This window comes from Ceratosolen solmsi, unplaced genomic scaffold (assembly GCF_000503995.2).
Source record: "Ceratosolen solmsi marchali unplaced genomic scaffold, CerSol_1.0 scaffold13, whole genome shotgun sequence".
Lineage (NCBI taxonomy): Eukaryota > Metazoa > Arthropoda > Insecta > Hymenoptera > Agaonidae > Ceratosolen > Ceratosolen solmsi.
The window spans coordinates 9,220,804-9,237,928 of record NW_011948418.1 but is presented as its reverse complement, the minus strand read 5'-3'; the positions used below and the strand labels follow the sequence as shown (position 1 = coordinate 9,237,928).

The 17,125-nt window shown below is 29.2% G+C and overlaps 1 protein-coding gene across 2 annotated transcripts; it reads right to left on the bottom strand.

Annotated features, from left to right (window-relative positions):
- Positions 1-7,899: 7,899 nt before the first annotated feature.
- Mad (mothers against decapentaplegic homolog 1) lies at positions 7,900-12,041 on the bottom strand. 2 transcript variants are annotated; one of them, XR_912801.1, is made up of 4 exons: positions 11,400-12,041; positions 8,469-9,162; positions 8,055-8,282; positions 7,900-7,921 (listed from the first exon to the last, which is right to left on the bottom strand). XR_912801.1 is itself a non-coding variant. In XM_011497149.1 (3 exons), the coding sequence occupies exons 1-3, from the start codon at positions 11,980-11,982 to the stop codon at positions 8,123-8,125; spliced, it is 1,437 nt and encodes a 478-aa protein (XP_011495451.1). In that variant the 5' UTR covers positions 11,983-12,041; the 3' UTR covers positions 8,026-8,122. The 2 variants fall into 2 exon arrangements, 1 of the variants encoding a protein (XP_011495451.1); XM_011497149.1 differs by lacking the exon at positions 7,900-7,921 and having other exon boundaries at positions 8,026-8,282.
- Positions 12,042-17,125: the final 5,084 nt, after the last annotated feature.

Below are 17,125 nucleotides of genomic sequence, written 5' to 3'. Positions count from 1 at the left end.
ACTACTACTACTACTACTACTACTACTAAACAGTGCACCTTGGCTTTGCATCTTCTTGCTCGACCGCAGTATCTATCGGTGAAGGAAAGGATGACGTCTATCTTTCACTCTCGCACCGACACTCGCTTTATTACGACGTCACGCATTGTTTGTTACGTGGGGAGGTTGGATCTTGCTGAAAAAGATCCGTCTCATGGCGATAATAGCAATTACTATCGAAATAAAATCGACTAGTTTGTCTAGTCCATGTCCCGTATTGCGGATACGTCTTGTCTCTTCTGCACCCCCGGGATAAAAAGAGAACGTGGATTTTGGTTTGCGTGTTATGTTTATTTGAGTCTGATGAGGCTTGCGTGTGACCGAGCCACGCACACCTGCGAACGCTCGTTGTTCCTTCCTACGGGCACAGCTGGAAAACGACGGTCCATTCTTTGTTCTTTGCTTTTGTTGGGGCGACTTAGTACGTCTTGAACAACTTACTCGTTCACTTGAGCATGTGTGTTTGCCGTGTCGAAGGAAGCGAATTTCCTTTGTGCTCTTTTAAAATGGAGAGCGAGAACGAGTCGACATTGTCAGTCGATGACTCGAATGCTGTCGATTTGGTGGAACTGTGCAATTGCAATTTGCCATACGTAATGGTAAAAGATGAAGCAATCATTTGTTTATATATAGTCATTTGTGAAGATGAACGGAGCTGATTTATCGAATTAATTTTGTTTTACTTGCGACAATTAAATATTAATACGGTAATTGGAAAAAGTAATTATTCATTATACTACAACGATGAATTGTTTTCATCAGAATTGAATTGAATTTCATCAACATCCGCTTAATCTAATGTGAGAATAAAATGGAAAGAAAATTAATTAGATTAAATTGCGCTTCAACGTGTTTGTTCTTATTTGTTGGAAGGTCAATTATAATAGACAATATAAATATCTGTTAATTTTCAAAATTGAAATTCCGAACTTAATTTCAGAATTGTTATACACAATGTGACAGGTGAATGGTAGTGAGTTTTACGTTATGCATTTATCGAACGTTTTTCCAATTGTCCGTTCCTTCGAAGAACCATCATTGTACATAATCAAGAGAGAATACTATCTTATTAATTTATGTTGCAAGCTAAATTACATTCACATTATTATTTTGTAATTATTGTTTAATAGTTAAAAAAAAAAATACATGACGAGTAATTGACTTAAAGCTCTGATGTTTTCTTATTCTGATTTTAATTTTATTTTTTTAATTTTGTGTAATCTATGAAGTTTCGTAGTTTACAAGTCTTCGTATTAACAATGGCGTTTTATTTTCATTGTTGAAACTTTGTTTGATTTTTCTTTTATGATATTCGCAGCAGCTACTGTCGTAATAATTTTATTAATAAAAATAATTTTATTAATATCATTATCATATAAATCAAATATTTTATTCGATATCAATTGTTTATAACACTATGCATATATATAAATAAATCTATACTTTTTTGACAAAAATAAAACAAAAACAAGCAAGCGTACTGTAGTGTAGTTTTCTTAATAATATATGTACAGACCGCTTATAAATAAGATATTAAATTATAAAATAAATCAGTGTAGCGGATAAAACAGTAAGTATAAAGAAAAAGATGTCTTTTATATTTTACATATACCCTTACAATACATTACTAGTATATTGTATTACTTTATATAATCAAACTTTTAGTAAAAAGCGCGAATGAAAGGGACAAAGTCTAACTAAATACATATGTATTCGATGAGATGTATAATATTTGAATATGAGTTTGAGGATTCACGAATCATTGTAGTAATAATGGCACAATGACCTTTCGTTATCCGCTAAATTATCGTCAAATATATTATTATTATTATTGAGTATTCGTAATTACATAATATTCGAATTGAAGTCGATAATTTTCAAAGTTCAATAGTAAAAGAAGCGAAATTATTACATTATACGAGTTTCAAGCATTCGATGTTAAAAATATTGTAAATTTAATTAAATCCTCATAATTAATTGATTCACAGTCTCGATTATCATAATTATCGTATGAATAGATTTTCTTCATATACCTTAGTATCACAGATATTCTTACTCAACATATTCCAATTATTGTCCTCTGAGGTATTCTATGCGCAAGACATTTTTCTCGTGTTAAATTAAGTATCGAAAATCTTAAATAATGAAAGTGACTTTGGTATAGTTGTATTCATTATTTATATTGTATTGTAAAAAGGATGAAATACTGAGATTGCATTATGATAATAACTATTTCTATCAATGCCAAACTGATTCTAAAGTAGTTGTATACTTGATAAAGCATTGATTATTGTTTGTATAAAATAAAACGTTTTCAAGAAATTTAGATATTATCTTGAAATTATAGTCAGGCATTTCTTTATTGTTGTTATATATATACACGTAAAAGTAAGCACTTGCATTATATAATGATCTTATGATGTCTTTTGTACTTGTGAATCGGCAATGATATTCAATTTGCGTGATTCGCATTGAAAAAATAAACTGTTTATCGAATAAAATCCACCTTTACTTATTTGACGTTTGTGTGAGTAAAGTAAAGTTTTATACTACCAAGTCGAGATTCGACTTAAACTCCTTATATTTGTTCTATTATATTTCTGTGAAACTGATACTATTTTATTTTATTTTTTTTTCTACGTGTCTCCTTTCTTCATTATCAGTCCGTCGTATTTCCAGAGGCAGCTAGCTTCCTTTTCCGCTTTTGCATTCCTTTTCTCCATTATAGCGTATACATTTGGATATCCATTATAAGCACGAGGATGCATCAATGCAAACACAGTCCATATATTTTTATTCAAAGCTCACGCATACTGAGAAATATTATCTCTACATATGTATGTATCTATGTTGTCGTCGTATTATTATTATCCTCTTGCTCATTATCGACTAGAATAACAATGTGTATGGTAATTGTAATGTAATTGTTTTACAAGATCATCATTGTCTTATTTTAAGTAACAGATATTCGGATGATTGAATTTACTCATTAATGACATCGTTAATTACAGAAGTAAAATATTGAACTTTACAAGTATACATGCATAAACAAATTTTAAAAAATTTATCTGCTATCAATTATGACAGCGAATATTATAAAATCACAAAGTGTTTAAATTTGCTTCAATGCATTAGAATCTAAACTCTAATCAATAATTAATATCAATTAATTTTTAATTATTATCTCTAAATTATATATTTTATAACGTAAATAATTTCTCGTCGCATGTAAAGGAGATATACAAACAATTTAGCTAACGAACGGAAAATTGTTCGAAATACCTGTTGAATGTAAGCAGTTAAATTTTATAAGTTTGTATGTGTTTCTCACGTAAACGATGATAATTGAATCATTCACGACCGAGTCAATTATCAATTCAATCATGCCCCAATCAAAATATACTTGCATATTTTTAATTCATTAATGATTCATGCGAATGTCGTTAATGTTTAAATTCGTTAGAGAAAGGTTTGGATTTTAGTTTGAAAATTTGAGCAATTTTCACCTTTTGTTTAATAATTAGAGCGTATTTATAATTAATACAATATTTATTTAATGTAAACCTGTAATTTTGATTCTGTCTCTTCTGATACATTTGCAGAATAAAACGGTCAGATCATAAAATACACTGTTGGTATTATATAATAATTGCAAAATTAACGTACGAAGCTAAAACGTATGAGATAATAAAGTTTTAATTGTAAATATTAATTGAAATCATTCAAAGTGTTTTATAATTTTAATTTTCACTAATATTTCATAAAAGTCTTATTTAAAAAAAAAAAAAAAAAAAAAAAAAAAAAAAAAAGATTTATTATTTGGCTTTTAGATTTAAGTGGATCTAAGTGTCCATTATCATTTTGAAATAAAAATTTAATATCGAATTAGTAATACTTCAATATTTATCATATTTCAATAATATTAATAATAGAATATTTATGAATTATAACCAATTTGATGGAAAATGTTCCTTTTCTATTTTTTTTTTATCGCATTATTAATTATGAAAGTTAAAGTAAAAAATACAACATTGTATTCATTAATATATATTTATAAAATATAAAACGATTTAGAAGCTTATCATTGTATTTAATTAACAATAAAATTAAAATCACGTTGCCGATATTTTTTATACAAAATCATGTAGCATTTTCTTTATCACTCATTTTATTAATTTTTAATCATCACTCGTCATACTTGAATAATAATAAAAAGAAAAAAAAAATTTAAATATTCTACGGTTATAACTAGAAAATAAAACAAATGTTTATAAGTTTTGGCAAATGAACGGTATTTAATCATTTGCAAAATTTTACTCCTTTGCGTAAGAATATGTTTATATGAAATATTTTATCAAAAGAATTAGTACACGATTATGCAATATACAGTCTATGTTTAATATTACTAATGCAACATGTGCAATATAATCATAGTAAATTGGAAAAATCATAAAAATAAAACATAATTATGTATAGATAATATTCAATAAATTGATTTTTGTACTTTATAACTGCATTTTAATTTGGCACCTACTATTTTTATACATAGATTACATTTTACAGAAGTAATTTAGGATCATAGAACTTGATATATAAACTTTTTAATAATTATAAAATAAATATTTCATCAGACTTTTAAAAAATACGTATAAACAAGAGTAATTAACCAATATATTTAATTATTTTTCAAAATTACTCTCGATTGTCACATGTCGTATATATGCATGCCTCTCTCTCTCACACACACGCGCGCGCGCGCGCGCACACGCACGCACACACACACACACATATATATTTTTTTTTCAACTAAAAATAAATATTTTATAATTACTTAGAAGTTTAGAGATATATTTATACATTCTATATTACTTTTGTAAAACAAATTTATGAGAATATTACATAAAAAATCGAAGTATACTTTCAAATGTTTGAAGATACTTAACATTGAATGATTGAACAGTTAAAAATATGTTTTACAGATCATGAATTTAAAATTTTCAAACTTACTCTTTCATTAAGAACGAGAACGATGTTTAAAATAATTGTTCATTTTATATTAATGTAGATATTTCTACCTGAATAAATCATTCCAAACCATTTTATCTTGAACAATACAAATTATTACAAAGATTGTTAACATTTCTTTTACTGTTCTAGTTACATCGTTTTACGAATCACGAATTACGCACGTAGACACATATGATAATGAAAAGTATTTTTTTTTTTTTTTTTTTTTTTTTTTTTTTTTTTTGTTGAAAAATATGTTTCTCGATATATATATATATATATATATATATATGTATATATATCGAAGTTTGGATACATTACTACTTTCGGTAAAAATGCTTTCGACTTCTTTCTGGTATCTTCTGCTTCATTCCGATATTTTGTTCATTCATTACGAACATTATTTTTTCTACTATCGATTATATAATTTTTCCAATGGTTAACCATTGAAATGTCTTCTACATCAGAATTTCTTTATTTTTATTTATCTTCATTTTCACACAATCTATACAACAAACAAGCTCCGTAAATTAGTTTCTAATGTGCGTACATATATTTGAGTAGGTACGTACAATTACTTTTTCCTTATTTTTTTTTTATTCTTTATTATTTATAATTGCAAACATGCTTTTTCGTAAACATAGTTATAGGTACGTGCTAACGTACTGAGGAAACGACTTACACTTCACTTATAATTATAAACTCGTGAATTTTATCACGTTTTATGTTTTTGTATTATTTATTTATTTATTATCATATAAGTTTAAAATTCACAATATCAGCCAAGTACTACAATGGATTTCTTATTTATTTTATCTTCGTGATATAATTTCTTTATTATATATAGTCTAGAAAGGAAAAGCGCTCTCGAGATCGATTATGTTTTATGTCGACGATGGATAGTTTCGACTTTAATTTTCCATCGACTGATATTTGTATTTTTGTAATAGTATAATTATAAATTTACAGATGATTTTTGAGCAAAATTACAATGAAAGTCATGTGTTTATAATTTTCTTTTAATAATTGTAAGTTTTTAATGTGAAAGCAACCCTAATTTTACAAATCCTTTTTGGTTTTTAATAAAATTAATGAGCATTCAAGGCATTACATATTGTCCTATGGTTGAAATTGAGAGAATATTTTTATAAAATTTACAATTATTAAAAAAAATCGTGAATTTCAGTAATTTAATTACTTGTAATTTTGTTTGCCCAATATATATTATATATTATTTTCTACAATACGCTTTTCCTCGGACGCATTTTTTATTTTTATTCTGAAACAAACACTGATGAAAAAAGTAACTCGAAAATTTTTATTTTTTTTAATAAGCTACGTAGATTTTCGTGCGTACATACGTATGTTTAATAACACATTTTGTTTTCACTTTACATACACAGACTTCAAACAGATTTGACGATTGACAGGAAACTTATTTTACATCGTAAGAGGGTTTTTTTTTTTTTTTTTTTTTTTTTAAATATGGAATGGTTTATCTAGCAATCTAACGACTTTGTGTCATCATTTTTTTCTTGTATTTTACATTTTTCAGTATATGTATATGTTTGAAGAAAAAAAAAAAAAAAATTACATAATTTTTTTAATAACTCATCTACCTTTTTCATAGTAAGGTAACTTTAACGCAAAATGAATCGAAGATTCTTTATTCTTCATAAATGTCTTTAATTGAAAAAGTAATTCACCAAAGCTTTTGTATTTTTAACTTATCAGTTTTATTTGTTATTTAATAGACACTAACGTATTTTTGTCACCTTGGTTTTATTACCTTCATAATAAAATATTGCCATTTTACAAATTCACGTTTATCTAAAATTTTGCACAGCTGAGAGTGTAATTATTTTTATTTGTACTCTCGTATAAAAGTATATTACGGATTAAACTTTTCAGGCAACGTGTTTGCAAAGTACGAAAGATAATATTTAACTAGTTATAAAATAGCTAATTTAAAATAATTATATAATATAGCAAATGTATGTCGTATGAATTTTCTTCATTTTTGCTCACAGCTTTGGCATAAATAACCATTTTTTATACGTTTATTTTATAATAAAGGTCTGAGTAAAGAAGCCTTCTCTCAGATATTGTTAGATTTTCTTAAAAAAAAAAAAAAAAAAAAAAAAAAAAAAAAAAAAAAAAAAGGCACCTTGTATAAGGTTACTTCGTGATTTAGCAACTTTCTTATGTTTATGTAATTGTCAAATTTGAACTTTAAGAATTGTAAGAAGGCATCAGCGATAAGCGAAATCAATCTTCACTACCGACAAACTTGGTTTCGATAATATTAGATTAATTTATTATTTCTGCGTACTACATTTTATTATTATACGCAATTATATGAATATAATCGACGCTCTCCTAATATGAAACAACTCTTCACAAAAACTGTACAACAATAAATTATACGTTTACGTAAAATTCACATTTTTTTCCGAATATAATTTCTTTTTTAAATTTCTTCTCTTCTTTCGTTTACATATTATTATCTATTCCGTCTTTTTTCTCATCGTTTTCCTTCTTCATCCGAACTATCGAAAAAAGAACAGAAAAAACGATTAAAGTTTGTAAAGTTTGTAATCTTTTAAATAAAAGCCTTTATACCGCCTGTATTAACACTTTTCCGAAATACACTTTAGCATATTCCATTCAATATAGTCTATGCTCGAAGCCTTAGGCATATATACGACGAACAAATTATAATCAACAATTCATAAAGAAATACTAAATAAAAGTCATGCTTCTCTCTCTCTCTCTCTCTCTCTCTCTCTCTGTCAATCTCTTTCACACTTGCATTCACTCGTTCACTTTCTGTTGTCTGTCACTCCTTTTCCTTGCGCTTTTATCCTCTCAATCTCTAAATAATTAATAATCAAAATAAAATTCATAAAAGTATTGTGCGAGTCACAAAAAAAAAAAAAAAAAAAAAAAAAAAAAAAAAAAATAAAAAAAAATAAAAAAAAATAAAAAAAATAATAGTAAAAATCTACACTTTCGAGTTGTTGCGTATTGAAAGAGCCCTTGGCTTTCTTTCACAACTTTTTCATTCTCTTTGCTTTTAGGACACTGAGCTTATGGCATTGTGCGGTGTGCCCATTTGCGTGAGCACCTTATCAAGCCACTGTAGTGGACCATGAAGATGTGTTTCTATCCAACAAGGTGTCGACGTTACATCCTGACGATGATACTCGGCACCCCAACCCTTCACGAACGACATTCTGCAAACAAAGTACAATATGAAGTTAATTTGTCTTTAATATATCGATTTATCGCGACGAATGTGGCGATATATATATATATATATATGTATATGTATATTGTTGCAAAAAATGAAAATTGCAATGCACACAAATGGGTATGGAAGTATAGGGAATAAAAAAAATGAATGGATGAGAATTCGTTACCTAATGGTACACATTTTGGTGAGCTCGTATACGGCTTCAAAGCCGTGATTGACGCTTTGCGACAGCAACTGGGCAAACTCCTGGTTGTTGAATATTTTGAGTGAACAGCCGGGTGGTATCTTACAAACGGTGCTCGGGTGAAATCCGTGGTGGTGGTTGCAGTTCCGAGACTGAACAAATATGGCCGAGTCGGAGAGACATTCGGCATAAACCTCGCCACCAACGTAATATAGGTGGACACCTTTGCCGATGTGCCTCCTCGTGTTCTCGATCGTCGAGTTGCGATTGACGTTGGAGAGTTGACCAAGACAGAAGCGGTCCGAGTTGTTGCTGGGATTGGTGAAGCCGTCGACGATGACCGAGTGGGACTGGCAATGAAATACCTCGCCGACTCGGCAATTCAGCTCGTAGTAGGCTATCGAAGCCCAATAAAGCGGTTCCTGGTAGCAGACCGGGGCAACCTCCGGACTCGCCGACGTGTCCATCGCGGAGCCACTGTTACTCGAGACAGTGGAGTCTGGGGGTGGCGATGGTCCGTGCTGCGAGCCTTCTTCCGGGGGTGAGTACGCCGGGGGTGGCGTTTCCGGCAAGCCGTTTGAACCATACGGACTTTGGGGGTTGGTCGATGTCGAGCCCGGACTGGGCACCGAGCCGACCGACGAGATCGGTGAGGTTGGGTTAACACCTCCGCCAACTGGACAACGACATTATGCTAATTTTTATGATCGCTATAATCTGCCATCAATAGCTTCTTAAAGCATACGATGCGTATTTTAAAAATTGGCATATTGATCGAACGTACGTCGGTTGACTCTAAATTGAAAATCATTGGATTTGTGCGAACCGCGTCTTTAAGCCATATCTTAGAAAAAAAATACTTGATACATGTTTATCTAATTTAATGGCTATTTGCATTATAAAAGTAATTTGACGTTCACGAGGTCTTGTATTATCTAAAAATCTATATTAACGTATAATCTCAAATAACGATATATGGCTATGAAATAATATAAAAGATCAAATTTGTTTCAAACATTTATGGACATAACGTGAACAAATTTTCTTAAAATTATGTAACAATAGTATACTATTGTCTTATTAAGGTCTAATAATTTTATTTAATTTAGAGTGATTTTATGGATATTATGGTTTGATTCGAACGATTTAATGATAAGTAATTGTGCATTGTCTTAAAATCAATAAAATATAATTACACATCAATTGTGTTAATTAGAGGCACAACAAGTTCAACATTAGAACACACAGACGTGACATTAAAAGCAGTGATCTTATTAACAAAATTTATTCACCATTGTATTTATAATTCAATACACACGAGGTAGCACTTATGATTAAATTTTTCTCTCACATTTCATGTTTTCCAACCTTTATATTATTTTACTATTTTATATGTAGAAAAATATATATGAAAATATATATAAAGAATATATATAAAAATGCTTATTCTAGTTTATTTAAGTGAAGTATTAATCAGAATCAGTAAAATTATATGTGATTGACGAAGAAAATTCATTTCAACAGAGTTTCTTCATTCAATTTACTTAAGATTTATTGTAAAAGATAATAAAGAACAGACCAGATTATTTTTGGTGACAAAAATACATTTAGGCAAAAAGATTATAATTTCAAATATGCGTTCATTGAATTTTCAGTTATTTTTTGTTTTTGTAAAATACAATTTTTGTATACGTATAATTCTTACTTGTTTATATACTTTGAGCAAATGAATTAAGAATATTTTGGCATATATTCATTTAAAATCAGTTTTTTTTTCCAAAAGACAAGTTTTTCTTTTCTTTGTTTTTTATAAAAATATACAAAAGTTATTTTCTTGTTATTTGTTTGTTAATAAAATCAAATACAGATTAATATTTCTCTGACGTCTCAATTAAATTTTATTTAATAAAAATAAGACCAGTCAGGTTTACGCACTTCTCATTATAGAATTATAAATCTTCATTATATATTATGGAAAATCGAGATATTAAAATGAGTATTATTTAATACTTAAAAAGATAATTATTATTCTATATTTCCTTTTTAAGAAATAAATGCTTTAATAATTTAATAAAATAAAGATTTACAATTAAAAATGATTTTAAATGTTTTAGTTTTCAATTTTAATTTCAATCATTTAATGAAAATTATTTCAATCATCAATTTTTCACAAACTCATTTTTTTTTCAATTCTTACAATTTATGCTTCTGTAATTCTTTTTCACCCAATACATTATAAGTGATTTGAACAAGAATATTTAATGGCAAATATTGTTTAAATTTTATTTACAAAATTAAATAAACAATATATTATATCATATTATTGTATTTATTGCATTGAATCTGGTCGTTGTTATTTAAAGTAATACTTAAATCTGTGCTTTTAATTATTTTAATAAAAAAATAACTTTCGACATCCATGAATAAGCATAATTTTATAATAGATTATTTGTCATTTGTTATTATTATTACTTGATATGAAATATCAACAAGAAAGATATATATATATATATATATATATATATATATATTATAACTAGAGAATCTATCTTACTTCATATAATTAATTTATACAATTAAACAATTAGTTTTATATAAATTATTTGGTCAAATTATTGATTTTTTATTCAGCGAATGATATAATTCGTTGTTTGATCAAAAGCATCAAATAATGAAATAAAACTATATAGGATTTTTCATTGTAAATAATTGTTATAGATCCATGATTTAATTTGAGAATATTTTAAACTTGATATCACAATTTGCCCAATTGGCATCATCAAACTCATTTCACCACTTTCACATTTTATGCAACTAATAAATATCAATGTCCTCCTATTTCAATAATCCTGTACACTTTTCATGATTCTTTTCATTCTCATATATATCATACAAAAAATGAGACAAACACACCTGCATTTGTGCCAGAAGGATTGAATCCAGTGGACGAGTAGGAAACATTGTGAGGCATAGTGGGCTCGGTGAGCTGTTGGAATGGCAAGAGCGAGTGGCCAGGAGCGAATTCGGAATGTCTCGGCACCAAGACAGGTGGTAGCACAGGACTTTCTACCCTTTTATAGTGATACGGATTGATACAGACTTCCTTCTGCTTAGCCGAGAATGGATATTGGCAGAGCTCCAAGGGCTTGAGCTCGTGGTGGGACTGCAGGTCTGGCCATCTCCAGACTCTACAGTATATCACATGGGGCAGACCTTTGCGATGAGACACCTGCAGTCTACCGTCGAGACTTCTAGGTATTGTCACGCACTTGCTGGGTGTACCGGGACAGCTAAGTGCACGCTCTAGTTCCTCGATCGCACCCTTACGCTTTTTCAATTTTTTCACCAGCGAGTCAACAGCCTTTTCTGCCCATTTCTCCTCTTCGTCGCCTTGCTTCCAGCCTAGCAATTTTTTTACCGCTGGACTGGTGAAGGTGAACAGACTATTAAGCGAAGACATCGGACCCGAACTCGACGACCCCTCTTCATCGTCCATTTTTTATTCTATCTAAGTTTTATCTTATAAAAGAGCACTTTCCTTAGCCTTCGTTTTTCTTTTTTCTTTTTTTTTTATTAAATCTAGGCACTGAAAGTGATAGAAATCGATGATTGATTTAGTATTCAAGATAGACATATAATAATATAAAAAGGTAAGGTAAAGAAAACATTATTTTTCAATGTTATTATAAAATTGAATATTAAACTTTTTATAGATTAATTTGTATTTTATGTTCTTACTGCAAACGCCAACTACGTTATACAAGTAAATTGTTTAAATATAAAAATTAATAAAGGATTTGTCAGTAAACAAGATCAAGTTTACTCATTACTGTTAAGCTATAATTGTTACATATGTAATTTGTACAGATAAGTAAAGATAAGTAAAGAAAGTCAAAATATGTACTGCAATTTATATCATTATTTCATTGAAAATACATCTTACCGAATTTAGGCTACATTGATCCATCAATGATTTAACATCTTGACTTTAATGAACCGACTTCGGCTAAAGAGTATTAAAAAATATTATTGCAATATTGGATGATGAATATTAAGTTTCTTTGAAATACTTTCATGTATTTATTTAATAATTTTGTTGATTTATTATACAAAACAATGTCCACGTTTTACCTAAAAGAATATAATTATTAAATACAAAGTAACAGATGATAGAGTTTTTAAACACTCAGTATCAAAATTTGGTATACAAAAGAGCACTTATGATCAACAGTGAGGAAGAGAGAGAAAGAGACAAATATAAACAACGTTAAAACATTGATAGCTGAAAGCAGATTGAAAGTAAGTAGACAAGCCAAATCACTTAATAAGAAATGCCTTAAATGAGTTAAATCTTTTAGTAAAGCTTCTAATTTATTATATATCATTATACCAAATTATTATCCTTTTGAAGCACAACAAATGAATTGACCTGTTGTATTTTTTCACACATCTTCAGGGACACTGACAAAATATGAGAATAAACAAATGGCTTTGTAAATGATAAAAATTAAATAACACATAATGCTTATTAATTTTAGCTACCGTGTCATTATGCAGAATTATTTGATCTAATAGCACAACAAACATGTAAGTCCTCGGTAATTTCCTCAAAACATACACGAACACGCGCGCACACTGATATACATATGTGTATATATATATATATATATACGCATAGTATGCGATTGAGCCTGCGTGTGAGCCGCGTGCGCGCGCGTACGCACTAGTGCATGTACACGTATAGATGTATAGACACGCGTATATGCATACGCACGATAAAATAAAAGAAGCGCAAGCAAGTTATCGAAGAATTGAAAAAAAGAAAACAAAATTTTGCATAAACTATGTATACTTCTCTTACTCTCTCTCATGCTCTCTCTTCTTTACACATGGAACCACCGAGAGAAGTGTAAAAACATTGGCGCGCGCTTATTTATGCTCTTTGTATATATAATCTAAACCGACAGAGCCACTCACATCCGAGTAGATGTACACACGGGGAGGTAAACGTGCGTATTCTTGACGTCGACGACGGCGACGACGGCGACGACGCCGATGCGTTCACATAGTCTGGACGGATGAGAGCGAAGCGTCTGCGTGAGCAAGTGTGTATGTTTACCCTCTGATGCTTACTCCCTTACAGAGTTGCGCGTACCAAACTTCTCTGCGTACGACGGGATATCCCTGATGTTTTCCCACCAGCAATAAACCGATAAATGCGCCCGAGTATAGTAGCACAAGAACGGTGACGACGGCGACGACGACGACGACGACGACGACGACGACGACGACGACGACGACGACGACGACGACGACGACGACGACGACGACGACGACGACGACGACGACGACGACGACGACGACGACGACGACGACGACGACGGCGCCGACGACGGCGACGACGACGACGACGGCGACGACGACGACAATAACGATGCTATCGCTAGTTTGAAAAAAATATAGACACCATGCGTTAGTGCACCCGTTTGTTTATGTATGTCAGTGTATGAGTGTGCCGTGGGCGGGCGTAGTGTGGGTGCATGCTCGCCTTGTGCGTGTGTGCGCGATTACAGTCACTCGCTTATAGCTTGGCGTATATAATATGGCCATTGGGGGGAAAATGGCGGACAGTCTGTTTACGCCTTCGAGCAAAAACATACGTGGGATCGAGATGTGCAAGTTAAGAAGTTGGCGCGCTGCGCGTTTACGGAAATCTGCGTGCGCTGGTCGCTCACCGATATTTTCTCATACAGGAATGTCACATGGATGGAATAGTCGCATTCGCATCGCTCCATTTTTCGCGGACGTGTGGGAAATCTCTTAATCCTTGGCGGCTACACGAGTCTTTTTACATAGATTCCTTGCGACTATCATTATCTGTTATATTATCTCTTTTATATTACTGCTTTTATTTACAGAATTGTATGAACGCAGCCTCTGCAATATTTTCTGTTCCATTATTCTGGGAATTTTACTTTATCTGTTCCAAGTTCTATCCTAGGCAGATAATACAATGCAATTTATAAATTTTAGATAAGTATAACGGGGAAGCATTGGAAATTCATGATTTTTTAATTATGTTTTGAAGTAATAACGATTACATTGCTCGCTAATATATGTTTCGTACAATTATTACGTAGATTATATATTGTGGCTGTAAATGATGCGTAGAAGAATTCATATTCATCCTATAAGCTGTATTGCAGCAACAATGAAGCTTATTATTTACATTAATTTATATAAGATAACAATGTTTATGTTTAATTCAAACGTACTTTAAAAATATAGTCATTTTTGGGCGTGAGTGAGTTTAAGTTAAATGCAAATGCGATTGAATTGGCATCAATTAGGGACTAGCGTCCTTACCTCAAATTATATAATTAAACGTATTATGGTGAAGAAAAGAAACGAGGCGCAATATTGAAAGTACTATTTTTATATAATTTCATGTCATTTAACAAATCTTTATTACATGTCACTAAATCTTATTTTTTTAGGAGATGTGCTTTAAAAAAATTAAATCTATCGATTAACTCGTTAGCGATTGATAATTCAAATATTTATTGAATAATATTATGTAATATGTATAATGCAAATTATAGATGTATTAATAAAGTACCGTTTAAAGATTCTTTTTTTTTTTTTTTTTTTTTTTTTTTTTTTTTAAATACTTAACATGAATTAAAGTTACGCTAAGACTTTGTTTAATTAAACGAAAAAAAAACAAACAAAAAAAAAACAAAATAAAAAAAACCATTTTTTATTCACAAATAAAAATAAGTTGTTTTAATAATAAGCAAACGGTAAGTTCATTTAATACTATATAAAAGTATAAAACAAAACAAACAAACAAAAAAACAAAAAAAAAAATCCATGGCAATATAAAAAATTATAACTAAATAATGATACGGTGATTTTATATGAATACACGATGCTGTTTCGCAAATAAATTTTGTAAATAAATATTCACCAAAAAATGTATGTAATTATTTGGATTTTCAATAATTTATAAGTGATTTAAAATTGTTCGTTTCGAGACAATTAAGTGCCGGTGGTTCTTTCATTGCCAATAAGTTTCACATTTAAATCATATGCCTAAATCTTTTGGGCATTTTAGAATTCATTTGGATGGGCAATGCAATTATCAAAAATTACGAATAATAATTACAAGCCTTGGAGAAAAATATGCTTTTTATTTATTTATTAATTTTCTTTTTTCTTTTTTTATTTAAAGTTTAATAATATCATAAGAGTACTTTGTTGACTCGACGTAGTAGAATATAAATATTTGTATTTTTTAATAAAAGTCGTACGATAATCGAAATTGTGTAAAAATATAATTTAAAGCATGCGGTAAGTCGTTAATTCTTTGCAAAATCTTGATCAATTAAATTATTCTCAATGCATTTAAAAACTTTGCACCACATAAAATTATAATATCCCATAATTTAAGCAGTTAAATTTGTTGTACATAAATCAACTTGATACAAATAATGTAAATAAATAAATTAATTTAACAATTGCTTCTAGTCGGCCAAGTTCAATTGCACTTAATGCATATATCATACATATATCATAATTTACGAATGCACTTTTCTTTTACTAAAATATAAATATACAATGATCTTTCAATGTCACGAGTAAAATGAACAATAATAAAATTGAAGTAAGTTAATTATAACGATACGCGTTGATAAAAAATGCAAATAAAAATTTATAATAATTTTGTAATAAGCTTAACATCATTATTTTATTATTTGTAAAATTACAAGATATAAAATTAAATAAATTTTACAACGAAAATTATATTTATACATTTGTATAAATTATTTCGAGAATTCGTCACTAACAGAATTTCTCACAGTATTCTTTAATATTTTCCTTTAATAGATATTTGAAAATACAAAAAAAAAAAAAAAAAAAAAAAAAAAAAAAAACAACAACATAGATGTCATTATTGATATTGCACAGATAAAAATGTACTATGGAGTTTCAATCAAATTTTTCTTATGTTGTTTTTTAAAATAGATACGAGTATATAAAGGTTTGTAAGAATTATCGGGATAGAAATGAAATTTAATGAAAATTCATATTCGTGTCTTCTAATATGAACTCAATAATGTTCGATCGACAAATTTCAAAAGCAACCGTCTACTTAAGCATAAAACACATTTTACATTTTACCACTTAATATTAATTGAAAATGTAATTTTCATACAATTATAACGCTACATTTTTTATAACACGAATCACAAGCATTATTAAAACTTACCCAATTTTCTAATTAATAAGTTCTTTCACTTTACCCGCTATTTTCGCGATGTTCCTCTCCCTCCTTTAATTCCTACATAATCAAATACAAATTATGGTTTTCATTTATTTTAAATAATTAAATTCTGCAATACAAATGCCTTATATACACATGCATATATATGCATATATATATATATATATATATATATATATATATATATTTTTTTTTATTTTATTTTATTTTAGTATACAGTACAATAACATTAATTTAAATAAAATTCTAGCAAATAGCAGATAAAGCAAAAATATACTGTCAATTTAAATTTGCTAGTCTCTCGCTTATTTGCGAGCGTATATAAAAATACGTATCATAACCTTAAAATTCG

Excerpts from the sequence above, each read along its gene's own strand:
- Mad (XM_011497149.1), bottom strand. The coding sequence starts at position 11,982 with ATGGACGATGAAGAGGGGTCGTCGAGTTCGGGTCCGATGTCTTCGCTT. Across the intron at positions 9,163-11,399 it reads TCCTTCTGGCACAAATGCAG|TTGGCGGAGGTGTTAACCCA; the intron begins GTGTGTTTGTCT and ends GTCGTTGTCCAG. Across the intron at positions 8,283-8,468 it reads ACCAAAATGTGTACCATTAG|AATGTCGTTCGTGAAGGGTT; the intron begins GTAACGAATTCT and ends CTTTGTTTGCAG.